Source organism: Henckelia pumila, chromosome 2, assembly GCF_033568475.1.
Source record: "Henckelia pumila isolate YLH828 chromosome 2, ASM3356847v2, whole genome shotgun sequence".
Taxonomy (NCBI): domain Eukaryota; kingdom Viridiplantae; phylum Streptophyta; class Magnoliopsida; order Lamiales; family Gesneriaceae; genus Henckelia; species Henckelia pumila.
The window spans coordinates 139464375-139483855 of NC_133121.1; the positions used below are offsets into that span (position 1 = coordinate 139464375).

The 19481-nt window shown below is 39.1% G+C and overlaps 3 protein-coding genes across 3 annotated transcripts; all 3 read right to left on the bottom strand.

Annotated features, from left to right (window-relative positions):
• Positions 1 to 1749: 1749 nt before the first annotated feature.
• On the bottom strand, positions 1750 to 4693 carry LOC140878532 (uncharacterized). Its single transcript, XM_073282132.1, has 3 exons — positions 4045 to 4693; positions 3316 to 3941; positions 1750 to 3258 (listed from the first exon to the last, which is right to left on the bottom strand). Exons 1-3 carry the CDS (start codon positions 4691 to 4693, stop codon positions 1750 to 1752), a joined length of 2784 nt encoding a protein of 927 aa, XP_073138233.1.
• A 724-nt stretch (positions 4694 to 5417) lies between these two features.
• LOC140878533 (uncharacterized) lies at positions 5418 to 6005 on the bottom strand. Its single transcript, XM_073282133.1, has one exon. It carries the CDS (start codon positions 6003 to 6005, stop codon positions 5418 to 5420), a length of 588 nt encoding a protein of 195 aa, XP_073138234.1.
• A 3537-nt stretch (positions 6006 to 9542) lies between these two features.
• On the bottom strand, positions 9543 to 17584 carry LOC140883528 (eukaryotic translation initiation factor 5B-like). Its single transcript, XM_073290034.1, has 12 exons — positions 17403 to 17584; positions 15286 to 17014; positions 15083 to 15190; positions 14901 to 15001; positions 14682 to 14772; positions 14487 to 14597; positions 14343 to 14408; positions 12932 to 12991; positions 11597 to 12151; positions 10899 to 11018; positions 10026 to 10145; positions 9543 to 9797 (listed from the first exon to the last, which is right to left on the bottom strand). Exons 2-12 carry the CDS (start codon positions 16966 to 16968, stop codon positions 9732 to 9734), a joined length of 3081 nt encoding a protein of 1026 aa, XP_073146135.1. The 5' UTR covers positions 16969 to 17014; positions 17403 to 17584; the 3' UTR covers positions 9543 to 9731.
• Positions 17585 to 19481: the final 1897 nt, after the last annotated feature.

Genomic DNA, 19481 nt, shown 5'->3' on the forward strand with positions numbered 1-19481 from the left:
CTCTGCTGTAGAGAGCTCTCGGGCGGAGGCTACTCAAGTGCAGGAGGAGTTGCGGAAAAAAGCTATCAGATGCCCAGGACCAGTACTCAAGGGAAATTGCATTCCTTCGGTCCCAACTAGAGGAGATGTTGGGAGACCTACGCCGAACCCAGGAAGAAAATGGTGTAGCTCAGTGAAGGGCGGAAGGACTCCAACTCTCTGCAGAGAAAATGCAGGTTAAGCTGGCCGTGGCCCGTACCAAGGTAGATATGTATCATTCCGTGGCCTCAGACACTATCCAAGCTTTGGAGGCACGGTCGAGTTCTGAGGCTGATTGGAAACAGTCTTTCCTGTCTTCTCAAGAGTTCAAAAAAATAGTAATAGATAGGTCTTTTGAATTTTGTACCCAAGGTTTTGATCTTTGTTAGGCGCAATATGAAGAGGCCGGGCTAGTTCAGCAGGGGGTTCCTGATCTTAACCAGGACATTGCTTTTCTGCCTTCCGGGCCAACGGGCAAGGGAGAAGAACCTCGGTAGAAAATAGCCTTGCCCTAGATTTTAATCCATAGACTTTGATTTTTCTTTTCCAGTAGGTACTTTTTGTAAGCTGCCTTTTGTAATCTTTCTTTTATTTGAATGACAGATTTTTCTTTATTCTAAAAAGCTTTTTATTCTTGCCTATCCCTTTGTTATGAGCTTGTAATGTTTAAGGAAAGCCGTTTGTTTTCCATTGTCTAGTGGATAATGATTTACAGCGCTCGTGATTTATCACGGGCGTTTGAGTACCAGGGTGGTAGATCACTTGGGTTTACTGTGATGCCAGGGTGGCGGTTCACCTGGACTTACAGTGCTCGTGAATTACCACGGGCGTTTGAGTACCAGGGTGGTAGATCACCTGGACTTACAGTGCTCGTGAATTACCACGGGCGTTTGAGTACCAAGGTGGTAGATCACCTGGGTTTACTGTGGTGCCAGGATGGCGGATCACCTGGACTTATTGTGCTCGTGAATTACCACGGGCGTTTGAGTACCAGGGTGGTAGATCACCCAGGTTTACTGTGGTGCCAGGGTGGCGGATCACCTGGACTTATTGTGTTCGTGCTTACAATAAATACAAACATACTTTTTATATAACCGGCAGAAACATAATTTACAGGTGCGTTTTGCACTTTCAAGAGTAATAAGACTTAAGATGCACCGTGTTCCAGGGCCTTGCCCCGGCTGTCTTCTAAGTACCAGGCGTTACTCCCTACCCTTCGAGTTATTTTGTAAGGTCCTTCCCATTTCGCTTCTAGTTTTTTCACCTCACCTGCCGGGTTAACCCTCTTTAAAACCAAGTCTTCTATCTGGAAATCTCGGGGTTTGATCTTCTGATTGAACGCCTTGATTATTCTACTTCGATAAGCCTCAGTTCGGATAGCGGCCCGCTCTCTTTTCTCCTCAACCAGGTCTAGCTCTTGCGTCCGATCCCCGGATTCTCCCTCCTGGTAGGCTTTTACCCGGGGGGAGATCTGTCCAATTTCTACTGGGATCACGGCCTCGGATCCATATACCAGACTGAAAGGTGTTTCCCCTGTGGCCGTCCGCGGGGTAGTGCGATAAGACCATAGCACACCGGGGACCTCCTCCACCCAACTCTTACCCGCCCCAAAGAGCCGAGTCTGCAGGGATTGGATGATGGTCCTGTTAGTTACTTCCGCTTGTCCATTGCCCTGCGGATATGCTACGGAGGTGAATGCCTGCTTTATCTTCATCTCTGTGCACCAATCCTTCATTTTCTTTCCCTGGAATTGCGTCCCATTGTCCGAGACGAGCTTTTGGGGCAAGCCGAATCGGCAGACAATCCCAACACCGCTTCTTCCGTGATTTTTGCCAAAGGTTCGGCCTCTACCCACTTAGAGAAATAATCCACCGCTACTAGTAAGAACTTCTTCTGCCCGGGGCCCGGAGGGAGCGGTCCCACAATGTCCATGCCCCACTGATCAAAAGGGCACGAGGCCCATACTGTCTGTAACTCTGCTGCTGGTTTTCGAGAGAAGTTCCCAAACCTTTGACACCCTTCACACGTTTTAACTACCTGTCGGACATCATTTTGCAAGGTGGGCCACCAGTATCCTTCTAGCAAAGTACGCCGGGCCAGGCTCAGTACCCCTCCGTGATCGCCACAGCAGCCTTCATGTATTTCCTGAAGCACATAACACACTTCTTCCCTGGCTAGACACCTTAGCAAGGGACCCTGAAAGGACCGCCGATACAATTTTTTGTTAACCAGGGTAAATCGAGTTACCTGCCTCTTGAGCTTCCGGGCGTGTGCCTCATCCCTAAGAAGGACCCCCGTTTGAAGGTACTTGGTGAGGGGAGTCATCCAGGATTCTTCCTCGGTCACCTCTGCTTTTCCCTCTATGGTCATCACCGATCCGGACTGCTGTATCACCTCCCGACTATCAATACTAGTCAGGGATGATGCCATCCGGGCTAGGACGTCCGCCTCAGCATTATGCTCCCTGGGAATTTGTTCAATGATCCAGCTAGAAAATTCCTCTCCTTGTTGTTTGATAAGCCCCACATACTCTTGTAATCTCTTCTCCCTGATGCTAAATGCCCCCTGTACTTGCTGCACTACCAGTTGGGAATCTGAATACACAATCACGTGCCCTGCTCCTGCCTCCCGGACCAACTTCAAACCTGCGACCACCGCCTCATACTCTACTTCGTTATTAGATCTAAAAGAGTATAATCTTATTGCAACCTTAGTTTTCTCCTGAGTGGGAGAAAAGAGGATTACTCCCACCCCGCTCCCTTCCAAACTGCTAGCTCCGTCCACAAAAACTCTCCACACCTCCTCCTGACCAAAGGTGATGACCTCGGTCAGAAAGTTAGACAAAACTTGCGCCTTAATAGCCGCCCGAGGCTTGTATTCTACATCATATTCTCCCAACTCTACTGCCCACTTGACCAATCGACCTGAAGCATCCGGCTGAGTCATCACCCGGCCCAAGGGGCTATTGGTCAGGACAGTGACCGGATGCGATAGGAAGTAAGGTCGGAGCTTCCGGGCAGTCAAAATAAGGGCCAGGACCATATTTTCCATTTCACTGTATCGGGTCTCGGGCCCCTTCAGAGCGTGGCTTATATAATAAACTGGCTTTTGATCTCCTCCCTCTTCCTTTATTAACACCGTGCTCACAGCAAACTCTGTCGTAGAGATATAAACCCACAATCTCTCCCCTGGTTCGGGCTTAACCAGGATGGGCAGATTTGCCAGGTGCTCCTTTAATTCCTGGAAAGCCCGTTCACAATCCTCACTCCATCCAAACCTCTAAGCCTTCCTCAACACCTGAAAGAAAGGATGACTCCGATGGGCAGACCAAGCAATGAAACGAGACAGGGCCATGACTCTTCCAGTCAATCGCTGCACTTCCTTAATGGAGGATGGTGACGGCATCTCCCTCAGGATTTTTACTTTCTTCGGGTTTGCCTCTATTCCTCTCTCGGTCACTACAAATCCCAAGAACTTCCTGCTTTTCACTCTGAACACGCACTTAGCCGGGTTAAGCTTCACCCCGTACCTTCGCAAGGTACCAAAGGTTTCCTCCAAGTCAGGAATAAAATGGTCATGGGTCCTGGATTTCACCAGAATATCATCCACATATACCTCCACATTTTGGCCCAATTGATTTTTAAAAACTCTATCCATCATCCTTTGATAGGTGGCTCCTGCATTTTTTAACCCAAAAGGCATAACCACATAACAAAAAGTTCCTCCTGACGTAACAAAACTGACCTTATCCTGATCCTCCCTAGCCAGGGGAATTTGATGGTATCCCTGGTACGCATTCATAAAGCAAAGCAGCTCATAACCAGAGGTAGAATCTACTAACTGATCAATCCGGGGCAGGGGATAGCAGTCCTTGGGGCAGGCTTTGTTTAAGTCTCGGAAATCCATACACATTCTCCATTTCCCTGTACTTTTGGGTACCAGCACTACGTTAGATAACTAAGTAGGAAACTGTACCTCCTTGACGTGCCCTGCTTCCAGCAGTTCCCGGACTTGCTCAGCAATGACCTTGTCTTTTTCTGCCCCAAAGTGTCTTCTTTTGTCTGACAGGCCGGGATCCTGGGAGGATATTTAGCCTATGCTCTGCCAAATGGGCCGGGACTCCAGTTAGCTCCTTAGGAGACCAGGCAAACACATCCGCGTTTTGGGCCAGGCAGGTCTTTAATTGCTCAGCCAAAGCAGGCTCCATACCCCGAGCCACCCGGGCGATCTTCCCCGGCTGTCCAGGCACTACCTCCACCTCCTCATACTCTTCTTTTACTTCTCCTACCGCGCACACCTCTTCCTGTCTGGAACCATCCCTCCTCTCCGTCCCTCGTGCCCTCTTGTTATCTACCCGGATGGTGTCCGCATAGCACCGTCGAGAGGAGTGTTGATCTCCCTTTACTTCGCCCACCCGATCCCCCATCGGGAATTTGATCTTTTGGTGGTAAGCGGAAGCAACAGCCCTAAAGGCATTTAAGGTCGGCCTTCCTAGGATAATATTGTAGGAAGAGGGGGCCTCCACCACGGTGAAGAGGGTCATGACAGTCTTCTTTGTATCGCCCGATCCTAACGTAATAGGCAACCACACTTCTCCTTTAGGCCGAATGGTATGTCCTGCAAACCTATGCAGGGATGTTTTTACAGGGTTAACCTCACATCCCCGCAAGTCCATTTGTTCGAATGCATCCTGGAAAATGACATTCACAGAACTCCCCGAATCCACGAACACTCTTCTTATGTCATAATTAGCCACATGTGCTCGGATGAGTAAAGTATCGTTGTGGGGTAGACACTCCCTCCAGATCCTCAAGCCCAAATGTAATGACCGGGTAGGGATCTGGTCTCCGGGCCTCGATTCCCAGGAATTCTCTTTTTCTCCAAAATTTCCGCGCCCTATTAGAGTTCCCATCAGTGGATCCTCCCGAAATCATGTTGATCACCCCTTTGGAAGATCCCTCTCGGGGTCCTTTGTCAGGCCCCCATGGCGTTACCTCCCGGGCTTTCGAGGGGTCAGGCCTATTGTCTCGCGAGATGTCAAACCGGGGTACCCAGGGGCGTCCCCTCTGATTTTTCTCCACATGCTTTGTTTCTTCGGGCATAGGTTGTCCTGGCTCCACGATGAGCCTCCGACGCTCGTTAGTGTCGTGTGTGTTAACTCGGTGTATCGAATAGTATTTTTTCGGCCTTTTTGGAGGCAACGGCTGGACATTATCCTCACACAAGTGGATTTCCCGATCCCGGGCTACCCTGTGAGGAGCAAAAGCAGCAAGCCTCCCTGGTTGATCCTGCCTTCTTCTTCCTTGATTACTCTGGTTTCTTTTCTCCTTCTGTTCTTCCCTCCTGTCCTTCTCCCTCTTCTGTCGCTGGGCCTCCTCCATATTGATATATTTCTCGGCTCAAGCCAAGAGGTCCTCAAAGTACCGGGAGGCCCTCTTGACCAAAGACCGGAAGAATTCTCCTTCTTTAAGCCCTTGCGTGAAAGCAGTGATTTTGGTTTCAGGTGCACATGCAGGAACTTCCAGGGCCACTCTATTGAACTTTTTAATATAAGCTCTTAGAGACTCCTCGTTTAGCTGCTTTATCTCGAAGAGACTGAGAGTGGTTTTCTTGTATCGCTTGCTGCTGCTGAAGTGTTGCAAAAAGACTTCCCGGAATTCTTTGAAAGTCTTAATGCTTCCTTCTTCCAGATTTTCGAACCATCTCTGGGCGGAGTCCACCAAGATAGTTAGAAATACCTTGCACTTGATTTGATCACCATAACAATGAAACATTGCCACGTTCTCAAACCGGGTTACATGCTCCTCGGGATCAGCGCTGCCATCATACTCCTTGATTTTCGCGGACTTGAAATAGACTGGCAATGGCTCTCCAATGATTTCCGGAGAGAAGGGACAACCCAAACTTTTGACCCGCGAAGATTTCCGCGGGTCAGTATTCTCCAGTTTTTGTATTTTTTGTTTCAACATTTCCAGCTCCCCTGCCATGGTGACATTTGCCGATCCTGCATGTGAATTTCCCTCCTCCTCCACGTGTATGCCTTTACTCTTCTCTTTCTTGGGCCTCGGTCCTGGTTCTTCTTCCCCTTCTACTTATTTTTCATTATCCTTCCTTTGGCCCTCCTTTTCTCCTTGTTGTATCGCCATGATTCTTTGTACAGCCGCGTCCACCATAGCGTTCATTTGTTCCTGGATTGCGGCCACTGCTCGACGAGAGCTTTCAGGATCATCGATGATGGTCATATCTACGCCTTAGACTCACTTTCCCACAGACGGTGCCAATGATGCGTTTATCACAAAATGACTACCCGGGGGTGAGAAAACTCCCGGGCGGAAAAGATAGGTGAAAAAGTGTACTTGAGAGAGTGATTCCTCTCTTGCTTTTATAATGGCCCCCTTGGGATTTCAATGATTACTGGGTATGGGCTAACTGACGGCTTTTAGGCTGATGGGACGGCCATCACGTGTGATTTAGACATCTGTAGCTTCAGGAAAAAGCCCACTCCGTTAGAGCATGGTCCATAATGATTTGGTCGGGGATTTGCTCCTGGCACACTCTAAGCAGACGTGGCTGTTTCCTAGCCACCCGGACCTCCCGGGGTCTCCCGAGTGCTTATACTCCTCAGGTTATATCACCACACCCTAAAGATAGTCGGGCTAGGACCTGCTCCGCTGTCCCGACCACCCGGCTTGCAGGGTACCACCCGGGGTTTTAGCCACCCGGGGTATCCTATTAGGATATCACACACTATTTTTTTTAAAAAAAAGAAAATAAACTTTATGAAGCGACGATCGAGGGAAAATATGCAGTAACTTTAATCATTTCATCTACCTGATTGCAAAATAATAATAATTATTATTATTATACAAATTGAATACATTATAAGAATGGTTAAACAAATGAATTACTGATGAAATTTGGCAAATCATATTATGGCACATATCAAAATAAAAATAGAGATAATCGAGTCGATAACGGTGACGACCGTACGTAGTATGACATTATGGATGGAAAAAGCATGCACGGTCTTTATTTTAGACTTTTGAGACGTGCATGCGCCATTTTCTTTTTACTATCGTGTTATCGAACAACTCATTGATGATATGAAGAACGCCTATAAATAGACGATGTCTGAGGTCCCTAAGCACACACACATGAAGAACACAAATACACCATCTCCTAAAAAGTTGGAGTGTTTAGAAGGCTTCAAACCAGGAAGAAAGTATAATATTTACAAATCATTCAATGGTTGGAGGTGATGCTCGATTTTTTTCCGCATTTTAATTATGATGTTCATTGACGTACAGAAACATGATTTTGAGAAAACTCTAATGACTTCTTGTGGGCCGTGTTTGTAGAAATCAACTTTGTGGATAAAAATTTTGGATCGATGGGGGAAACGGAAGATGGATGATTTTGTTGACCTGCAGGTGGTGCAATCCATGAATTAAAGTGACACCTCCAGCTTCAACTTCAACTTGCATATCATTCTTCTCTCTTGGCGTCGGGTGATTCATCTGCGGTTCTTTGTATGTTCTTTTTCTGTTTTCATATGGTTTCCGTTGATTCTTGAATGTATATTTTCTTGAAGAAAAATTAGAACGATGGACAGATGATGAAGACGGCCGAGTTGGGTGTGGGGAATTAAGGGTGCAAACGAACCGAACCGAATAATGGTAAAATTTTAAGGTTCGAATTCAGCTCGATAAGAGTATACTCGAGTTCGAACTCGATTCGAAGCTCGATAATTTCAAATATCTAGGCTCGAGCTCGGCTCGAAATGAAATTCGAGTTCGACTCGAAACATTCGAACATATTCGTGAACTATTGCTCGGATATCATGGTTCGAAAAGCTCGAAATGTTCGAATAGGTTCGAAATGTATATATATTTATTATATAATTATATTATATTAATTAAATATTAAGGCTCGCGAACTATTCGCGAACTATCGAACAAAATAATTTTGGCTCGAGCTCGGCTCGAAAAAAAGTTCGAACATGTTCGAATTCGACTCGAGTTCGATAAGTTGAAATACGAATTAAATATTTATCGAGCGGACTCGTAAAGCTCACGAACCGGCTCGGGTTCGTTTGGACCCCTAGTGGGGACAATGGATCAGATTAGGAAATAGGACCCTGGTTGCATTAAGTTTTGGTGTTGTTTAAAGCCCATTAGTCCAATAGATTTTTTTTTGAAAGAGACATGTATATCTTATGTTTTATAATACTTGAGAGACACATAGTAACTGCTACTCTAAAGACATCAATTTTTGTTTTTGGTTTTACCCTCTCATCCCATTTCTATCTACTATCCCACTCGAGTAATGTTATATGTACACGGAGGATTACACGTTGGGTTACATATTGTACTTGAAATTACATCATTATCCTACATGCATTTTTGAAAGATTTTTTTCAAATAAAATGCAGGGATAATCATGTAATTTCAAGTATAATGTGTAACCCAACGTGTAATTATTCGTGTACACATAGCATTATCCATCCCACTAAACCTCCTACTCACTCCACCCACAAAAAATACATATAAAAATAACTTCTATTTTACACACGCATAAACGTATGCATTTTTTACTAATAAATAATTATTATTGAAATTTGAATTCTCTTTCAAATAGGCCAGATAATATATACATAATTATTGATACTAGAGTTTGTCCATTACTGAATACACGGCTTTAACATTTATGAACGGCTTTAACATTTATGATAACTAGTAACCTGGCACACGCCTTGCGTGTGTAACATAAAAAAATAATATTTTTTATGTTTGTTTATTTTGAAGGCGGAAGAAGAAGCATCTTTTTATTGAAAAATTGATGTGTTTGCAGATATAAGAACGTGAAAAGAATTAGAAGGAAGTGGTAGAGGGTATTTCCGTTAAATAGAAAAACAGACAATGATACCAAACCGTTTTTATATGGTGCTTAGCTTTAATAAATAGTAAGAGATAAAAGTAATGAATTTAATCAACACCAAACTTATTATAATTCTGATCATCGGTTTGAATAGGTACAGATCAAGAACCAGGAGAAGAAGTTTGAATTTTATGATACATGGCATTTTTAGACCAATCTTTGCCATTGGATACAAGTGTAATCGATCAATATGATTCGATGCATGAACTAATTTTTGTGGTTTCTTTACACCAAACCAGTGAATGCATCGAATCATATTTGATTGACCGCACTTATATCCAATGGCAAAGATTGGTTTAAAAATGCCATGATTTATAAAATCCAAACTTCTACCTTCTACCGATTCTTGATTTGCATACCTATTCCAACCATTTATTTATTTATTATTATTATTATTATTATTATTATTATTATTATTATTATTATTATTATTATTATTATTATTATTATTATGTATGCATTCGCAATCTGATGTAAATTTCATGCAAATCTTTACAAAATTATCCCATTCGAAATCGCAAGAAACCAAAAAGAAAAAAAAAGAAAATAAAGGAAATATGAAAAGACGTAAAGAAAGTCGCCGCATGCATGCATGGACGGTACTACTCAAAACAGAATCATCAAGTTGAGGCTTTGGCTATGCAATCGATAAACGATGATATAATTCTAATAATCAATATTATATAACATATGAAACAAATTTTATAATAAATCATAGTAATCGAATTACGAGGAGCAAAGTTTCCCCACAGTTCCTTTCAAACGCGTACGAAGATTTATGGTATCCTGAAGAGTCGTTTCAATTTTGAGAGTAATATTACCTCCTCTACGGACAAGTCTCCCTGTAAATATTTATTAGCCACAGAAGAGATAGACATGTTAAAGTACACGCTAGCTAAAATATAAGCACATGTTTTCCAAACAGCATAATCCACTAGTTAGTTCTCCAATTCCCTTTCAAGAAAAATTAATGTTGTGGGTGAAAGGTGCCTCAGTATGTGGTTAAAAGCATCATCTAGCAAGGTGCAAAAAAAAAAAAAAAAAACTACTCAATAAAATTCAGTAATTACCGCATAGTGTTCCTTCAGTGCATCAAGTGAGTTCCTAGAGATTTTGCTCACAAGCTCGTCTGCAATTTCAAAATGCCGACCGAACATCTTCTGCTGCTCTTCGGCGTTACTGCCGATTATCTGTTAAAAAGCATAGCACTTCAATGGAAAGGCAAAATAAAAAGAGTCGTACTGCTTTGGGTACTCGTGTTTTGGCATTCTTTAAAAGAATTGCAGTGCACAACATATTGCAAAGTTTCACATACACCATATAACCAAAAAAAAAGAAAAGAAAAAACACTCAATATAAGGACAGGGAGACAAATTAGACTGCCCCAAGGTTTGGGTTCCCATGATTTCCTGCACTTCTAAAAGTAGCAAATATATCAGTTTTTAAGCTTCAGTCGGGATGCCTAACAATGTCACAGAAAACATAATTAACAACCACCATATACACATAATAATGTGGAAGTATCGATACCCTATCAGTAACGGTAAACAATCTTGTTCTTGTGTAGTTATTCTAGTCACGAACAATTGCTAATGTGTTTTGATGAATAGCTTGAACTTAGCACACGAGGCAGAAAAATCTAAATCAAGTGTTCAACTTATGGTGCATGTCACGTTTCTAGCCTAAGTCTCATGATGCCTAGAGGACTAAAACTCACAGTATACCGTCAAATTTTAAAACAAGATCAACCTTTCCATAAGATGCATGGATGATAAATAAGGTAAGTAATCCAAGCTGATTATGACACAATAAAAACATAGCATATTCGACAAAATCAAATGCGACTCCATACAAAATTCTTTGTGCTCTAACAGGAAGCAAAAAAGAATGGCACACCAAAGTTCACAAAAAAATTGAATACATAAGCACCGAAATTCCCAAACCTTAATGGAAACGTTCTGTCCTTTCTTGGCATATTCAACAGGCTTCTTATTATTCGCAATGGAAGCTATACGACCAATGTCAATGAAATCTTTTCCAGGAACACATAGTGGAGTTCCAACCTACAGAAGTAAATCCAAAATAAACGATTTCAACACAAAGCAAATACTTTTCTCTAAACAAATATTTTCATTTTATTGGCCTATGATTTACCTGGAAAATGGTATTTCTAAGAACTGGAATTCTAGTGGGCTACTACAAATGGAAAACTATTATTAACAGTCTATCTCTGGTCTTTCTCAACCCCTTCAGCTCTCCAGTTCACATCAATTGATTTTGAAAACTATTATGAACAGTATATTCCTAGTCTCTATTCTGCCCTTATAACTCTCCAGTTCACATTCAATGAACTTGGAAAAACCACTCATGAATTATCAATTTAACCTCAACTTTGCAGGCTAACAACATTAAACACTTAATTTATTGGTTAATACTTAAACTGACATCAGTGGAGGGTAAAAACTCAAAAAATAGAGCGCAAACACACACGTTTACAATTTCAAACAGAGCATAATGGACAAAGAGATCCATCATCCATGCACTCAATCCCACTAAAATGGGAGTAAAGAAGTAATACAATGATGACAAGACACATTTTTATTCAGCAGAATGTGAAAAAGGATGTCTAAAAAAAATTTACCTTTGCGGTGCCTTCAAGTATCTCAACGCCCAAGACAATGGGATCCCTCTTATTAAACACATGTTTCGGTATGATTTTGAGAACACATGGAAAAACTGCTTCTTCAGCAGCTTTTTTCTTCTTTTCCTCCTTGAGATTATCCATATAAGCTTTAAATTGATTGGCTAGGTGGTAAATAACATTAGCAACAAATATTTTAACACCAAGTTTATCAGCAAGTTCCCTAGCCTCAGGTGTTACTTTGACATCAAACGCCAATATCGTCCCATACTCCCTCTTCTTCTCAAGCATAATACTTGCCTTCATCACGTCCTTTTTGTGTACTGGGCCTATGCTTGTACCACTGACAGGTACGTTAACTTCAGGAGTCTTCAATAATTCCAATAATGCTTCTAAAGACCCAAGAGAAGATGCTTGAACATAAACTCCCTCATCAATTTTATCAAACCCATTCATAACTGTGTTCTTATCTTCCATGGCTCCTTTAATGTACTCTAGATCATCATCAGGTCCCACAACATAAAGATTCGAGCCGGCAATGGCATGCTCAAGGCCCTACAAACAGAAAATAAAAGAAAAAGACAAAAAGATTAACAACAAGAAGTAGTAAGCAGACAAGAAAAGACAATATTACAAATAGTACAAGTTAAGAGTGCGTGAAATAGAACATAATCTCAAATGATCTCAAAATTTCAGGATTTACAAATCGTTATGTGCTCGGAAAACATTCAGAATATCATAAATTATGAGCACACTTAAATTACAAGTCTGCCCACAAGGCAAACACTTTTAGTATGATGCATGCATGATTAGTAAAGGCTCTAGGAACTACTATATTGCCGGCCCTTATTCAAGTCTAGCCCAGCATTTTAAAGATGTCAGGATTGTGAGTGGCTGCGTCTGGAGCCTCTGCACGCACTCTGTGCACCTTAATAGAGGGCTCACATGTTTCTCAGGAGAAAATTTGATCTAAACTGAATAAAACACCATCTTTAGATTTTTACATTCTCCAGAGCGATAGATATGGTAAACTTTTCGTTGAAAAATAATATAAACGGAGAAAAATATATAATTAGTAAAAAATGAAGGATCATGAAAGCCAACTCGCTCCATGAATCATAGATAGTACATGAAGTCCTAAAGTAAGTTGATAGGCATTTAAATGAAGTCTTCAAATCATTAGTTTGATTGTGCAGACTCTCAGAAGGGACCACCAGAATGAGGTATTCTTCCGTAAGTGACTTCAGATTATGCAAATGCCTTCATTGATCATCCAAACGTTGTTAATTTATAATTGCAGTACCAAAGGGGATATAAAGTTTGAGGCAATGTAACCTGTGCAGTGATCTTTATGCCTTGGGCAGCCTTGATTTCTTTATGATGCAAATAAGTTCCCTATAACAAAGTAATGACAAAACTGTGAGACTTCGGCAAAGAGAATGCACTAAAATCTGTCACTTTCCAATCATTTATATTGATATGTTCTAAACTTCAAAACATAGATTAAGAAAAAAGAACGACTCAAGAGCAATATATTTCAAACTCCAAATAAAAATATGCTCCTTACAAATCAAGTTGGCAATGCGTTAACAGTTTGTTAATAGTGACAATAAAAATTGAGACAACAAATTGTATGAATAAGATACATTTCCATGCAAAGTAGAATGTCAGACTGTTCCGGCAAAAAGAAAATATGGCGTATCTAAGAACTTCAATATAAAAATTAGTACAAACTGAAACTTTTGAACTCTCTCTCACAAACTTAATTTTAGTTGGTGGGGGAGTGAATTAAAGACAATTAAAATGAAAAAGAACAATATGACAACCGATGAAGACCATATTTACAAGTTCCATTTGATGGTTCGGGCTAATTTAAAACACTAACATTTCACAGTAATACATTAACAAGAAATATGTGCAAAGATTGTATTGTCACATAATAAAAAGTTCTCTTACACAAGCAGAATAAGTTGTCACCACAACTAAGTCACTATTCACAAGGTGGAATGACTCCCAGAAAACCTTGTTCTGAGGTACCAAAGAAATTGATGACTAATGAGCTAGACTACACAATTAGGCAGATAATGGGTATCCCAACTTTGGTTTGAAGTGGATATCTTTCAAAACAATAAGAACAATCAGCTTCTGAATGAAATGATCTTCAGTATTTCATTCAAATTTCATGGTAGTTAGTGCTGTGGCTATGCTTTTTAATCTTGGCACGTGACTATTTTATTCCTTTTCCAGTGTTGTAACTTTACGAGGAAAAGATGAAGTGCCGTGTACAATCAATTCACATCTGAACACCCAATGTTCATGCAATCCAACATCAAGCCGGTCACCAGTTACTCTATCCATAATCTAAAAGGATCAACCATACAAAATTAAACCCCGGGTATCAGAAGTTGTATTTGTTTCAAATTCTAAAGTCATGTGTTAGGATAGTATATAAATAGGTTGATCTTGTAGTTGTACAGTTGAATTTGATAATTTTCAATTCAATGGAAAATATTTCCCTCCTTCATGCTGCATTTAATATCATACCCGATAATTAATCATATATCACAATCAATATTTATCTAAAATATGTGGTACCAAAGTCCCAACCTACTTTCCTTTTTGTCTAATTTAAACCAAATACATAGTTATGTGTTGCATTTGAAAATAATTAATTGGAAGGAACAAACTCAGATTAATCTTAAAGGATTTTAAGTAGAAAACAAATACATAATCGGGAAATTATCACCTTAACTCGGAGCTCCTTCATTGGATGGGGAGTTAATAATGCTCTGATTGACGTAACAATGGGTCCCTGAAAGGAATACATCATCCACAAGTGTGAACATACAGATAAAGGAACCAAAACAGGAATAAGTCATGAAATACTTACCTGTAAGCCATAAACAACTATCTGATCCCCTTCATGAAGCACACCATTTGCCAACACCACATCAATTGTCGTCCCATGACCTTCAATCACCTTAACCTCCAAAACAGTGCACTGCCACAGCAATGAGCATAAATAACATTAACTCACTCATCAGACGCTCTCTCTCAAATCCATGGAAAAGAAGAGGTAACAAACCTGCACTTTGTTGCTACATGTTAGCCTTTCAACCATAGTCTTTTGGGTCCATTGAACCAGCAGTAACAATAAATCAGGAATGCCTTCACCACTGTTAGAGACATAATCACAAAAAATATAAAAATTAATATAGAGAAAAACTATGGGTTTTCGTGAATTAATAACTTGAAAGTGCAAAACCAGCTATAAAAACTAATAAATTGCTTAGGCAACCGGAACCTTATGGCACTAGTAGGTACAATGCTGAAAGTTTCTCCCATTTCTTTGTTCTTGTAATACAACTCTGTGTTAAGCCCTTGCTCCTTAAACTGTGTGATAATCTAAACAACAAAAATGGGTAAATCAGACAAGAACACAGCTAAATCCTCGCATATTATGTCACACATAAGAGTTGAAATGACCTGAGTGAGCTTCCTATTAAATTCGATTTGGACATCTTTTGACTGTTGCTTCATCGCCTTCATTATCGGTGCATTTGCACAAGTTTTCCAGTCATACAGTCTGTCCACCTGCAAATTTATGTAATAAAAGGGTTGAGGAAACGAGGCATCACAGATATTTATATGATTTAATACTCGATAGACATGGTTACTATTCCACTCACTTGGTTCAGGGCGACAATAAATTCAGTGTTACTCTTCTTCAAAAGACTGAGTGATTCACTGGTCTGACGTTCTAATCCACGCATTATATTGACAACCAAAATTGCAATATCACATAACTCTGATCCCCGAGAACGCAAATTAGCGAAACATTCATGCCCCGGGGTATCGATGACTAACAGACCTGGAACATTCAGCTTAGCATCAGCCTTTAGTTCCTTAGTTCGTGCACGAATACTCTCAGCAGGGAAATAGGTTGCCCCTATTTGCTGAGTAATTCCACCAGCCTCACCCTCTTGGACATTAGTACCTCTTATGAAATCTAGTAACTTCGTTTTTCCAGCATCAACATGGCCCATGATACAGCAAATTGGAGAGCGGAGATTTTGTCGATTCTGAAGACAATTATCATCTGATCCTGAAGTTTCCCTCATCTGAACCTCAACCTTAGAATCTTTCTTCTTAACTTCCTCATTCTGATCTCTAACTGTAGATGAAGCAACTCTTTCAGCCAATCCATGCTTGCTTGCAACAACAGACAGCTCGGCGCTCTCAGTTGCAATCCTTACACTCCTTATCTCCTCTTTCACAAAAGTTTCTGGCTCTGAGTCAACTTTTTCATCACCGAAAGCACTTTTACCGGACAGCTTTAAACCAGCGTCATCCCAACTTTTTGCATCCCACTCATCATCATCTTTCTCTTCTTCTTCTTGATTTCCATTCTCTTGGACTATTTCAGCAATCTCTGCATTATCCTTTGCGCTCAATGGCTCGACCTGTTCGATATTTTCCACAGAATCCACCTCTGATGCAACTTCTTGATGCACTTCCTTGAACACCTTGGTTCCATTATTTGAAGGGGCAGCACCATTAGATCCAACAACTGACTTTGACTTCTTCTTTTTTTGATACAGAGGTCGGGAAGGTGTTCCAGCAGGGTCTTGGTCCACCAGCAACTCCAACCCGCCAGCATTTGCAAGGATTTGCTTCCTCATTGCCTCCAGCCTGCGAGCCTCTTCCTTCTGCTTTCCCGTTAAAAGCTTCCCTTCTAGTTTTTTCTTTAGAAGCTTCTCCTTTTCTTTTTCCTTCTTCAATCGTTTTTTCTCTTCGGCCAATCGTTCTAATTCTTCCTGCCGTCTCCATTCCTCCTCTTCCTTCCTTAACCTCTCCTCTTCTTCCCGCTTCTTCCGCTCTTCCATTTCCTTTATTTTGGCAAGCTTCTCTTGCATTTCTCGGACTTGCTTTGGAATTTTCTTATCTGTAACTTTAATTTTCATATCATTTTTAGTCACTTCCTGCTTTTCTTCAATAGCGGCCTTTTTCTCCTTCTCTTTTTCCTTCTTCCTTTTTTTCTTTTTTGAAGCTGCTGATTCCCGGGTTCCTTCTCCAGCTTCCTTGTCACCAGCAATCTCCTCTAGTACTGCAGCTGAAGCAAATGAGGTTTGAACAGGTTTCGACACAAGAGGTGCTCCACCAAATTCAGCTAGAATCTTGTCAATGTCTTCTTCATCTTGACCAGCCAGCTTCCCACTCTTCTCTTTCTTCTCTTCCACAACTGCAGCTTCTTCTGATAATTCAGTTCCAATCAAATATTCATCATCGTCAATCACAAATCTCTTATTCTGCGACTTAACTCCAGTGGCACCGCTCTCCAGATCAACAAAAGTATGCTTCATTATCACCATCAGAAATCTTTCGACTAATAAAATATGCTCCAAATCACCAAAATTCCTGGGAATCCAATCATCAGATCAATTACAGCACAACATAATAACAAACACAACTGGTAGTATAAGGCAGTGTTTGCAAGTTAAGAAAAAAATCATAATGCAAACGTTAAGAAAAAATTTATAATCTCTTATTTTTTTAAAGCTTGCAAACATTCCATTAGTACACGAATAATATTGTAGAGGCCAATCGATTTTCCACATAGACGAATAATATTGTAGAGGTCAATCGATTTTCCACGAAGATTACAAATAAATCAAATGACCCATAGTTCTTTAGGGCACAAAAGCCCCAGGGTGCCCTGGAGCGCGAGACGCTAGGCGCAAATTTTAAATTCTGCATATGTAAAGTAATTTTACACAACAAATTACACAAATTAAAGAGTTCAAACCTCAAGAAAAGCTGATGAGAGTGCAAGAACAAAAAATAAAATAAGGGTTTTCCAGAAATCGCGAAACCGCCCTGAAAGAGGAAGGGAGATCAAAATTCTGTAGCTTCATGCACGCAGGGTTAATTTGGGTGGGAGAGGAGCTTCGGTAATTGGGTTGGGGAGGAAGGGACACCGGCTCTGGAAAAAATTAGACGCGGGATGTTTTTTAAGACGTTTGAATTGCGACGTTATTAATCAATTCTCCTGTTTAATTTGTTACCTTATTTATTTATCTTTTAAATATTTATTAATTTATTAATATTTATCAATTAAATCATTAATTAATTATTTATTTTATATAAATCAAATTATTAAATTTAAATTACTATATCATTTTATTAAAATAATAATTATTTAAATTTTATTAATTTTTTAAAAAAACAAAATGATAATTTATAATTTTATTTAAAATTTAATCAATCAAATTAAACAACATATTATTTATCAGTCAAATCAAATATTATATTAATTATAATTATTATTATTTTAAATCATATTGGATTATTTATCTCAATATTATTATCATATATCTTTAAATTCAAACAGTACTAAGTTCGGACGATCAAAATCGAATCAATCGAAAAAATTGAAATTGAATTATTCTAATAATTTTATTTTATTTTATATATTTTATAAAATGATATTTAGTGAAATAAATATAACTTTTTTAGTTTTTAGTTGATTGATATTTATTTAATTATTTTATATTTGTATAAATGTTTATAAAAAATTAAATAAAAAGATATTATCTTATATTTTAAAATATATTTTAATTACTAATTTAAAGAATTATCAAAATTGATTAATTGATTCAAAATAACCAAACGGTTTTAATAGAATCGAATTGAACCGAACCAAAGTATAATAGTTCGTGTTATGAATATTGAGGTATGAAAAATATCAGATTCAAATGTTGTCACTAATAACATGTAGCGAAAATAATTAAGACAAACACTTGTGTGAGATCGTCTGGAACTCTGTAGAGTTCGGATGGAGCAAATCAGTTCAGAAGCTCTGAAGAGTTCGGATGGTCCAAACTATGTTAGGCCATACGCATTAGTGACGTGTCGTCACTGTTTGGACACGCGGAAGTCAGATCATCTGAAAATCAATTCATGAATTATACAAGGAATTTTAAATAATTTTTAAGCTATTTGTATTTTATTATTTATGATTTAAAGTTTATTCTCAATTGAATATTTTTATGTGTTGTATAATGATTTAAAAGCTGATATTGCATGTATTAAATAATTTCAATGGTTTTATGCACTTCAAAGTGTAAATTTATGATTTAAATTATTTTATGTTAGGTATATGTTTAATATATTTTTATGTCTTGCAATATAATTTAATGTTTTCTCGGTGGAATTGGTTTTGAACTGAGAAAACGAGTTTAGTCTACGAACGAGATCAGAAAAAATAATTCGACGAGTATTTTGATTATAATATTGATATGTTTATGATGTACGAGTAGTAGATAATATTTTTATCAGACAAATCTATACATGTGATCGACTGCATTTTATTCTTTTAATCAATTTTTATATCTTTTAATTTTTTATCTTCTATATCAATCTTTCTAATAACGATGCAAAAACATTGAACTTTAATATATTAATATCCTGAATTTATAATAGTAACATTCTCTAAATTCAGTAAAGAATATTAGATTATATTGTAATTGAATTTTGTTTCGAGAAAATAGTTTGAGAATTTGACAGGTAAATGAATAATTGCTTTTTTTGGTAAATAGCTTAAAAAGTTTACATTAAATTCCTAATATAGGAATTTAGTATGTATTAATATCACTATAATATAAATTATTAAAAATAAAAGATTTCTCAAATATTTAATTAGAATGTACCTTATATTTGCCCATTATAACAATTTAAATACCAATCAATCTATATCTAAGAAAATATTTAATTTACTTGATGACATGGAGTTTCTTAGAAAAATTAAATGGCATTATTCTTATTTACCATAAAACACATAATTGTAAGTTATATGTCCAAATTGATGAATAGATGACCAAATTTA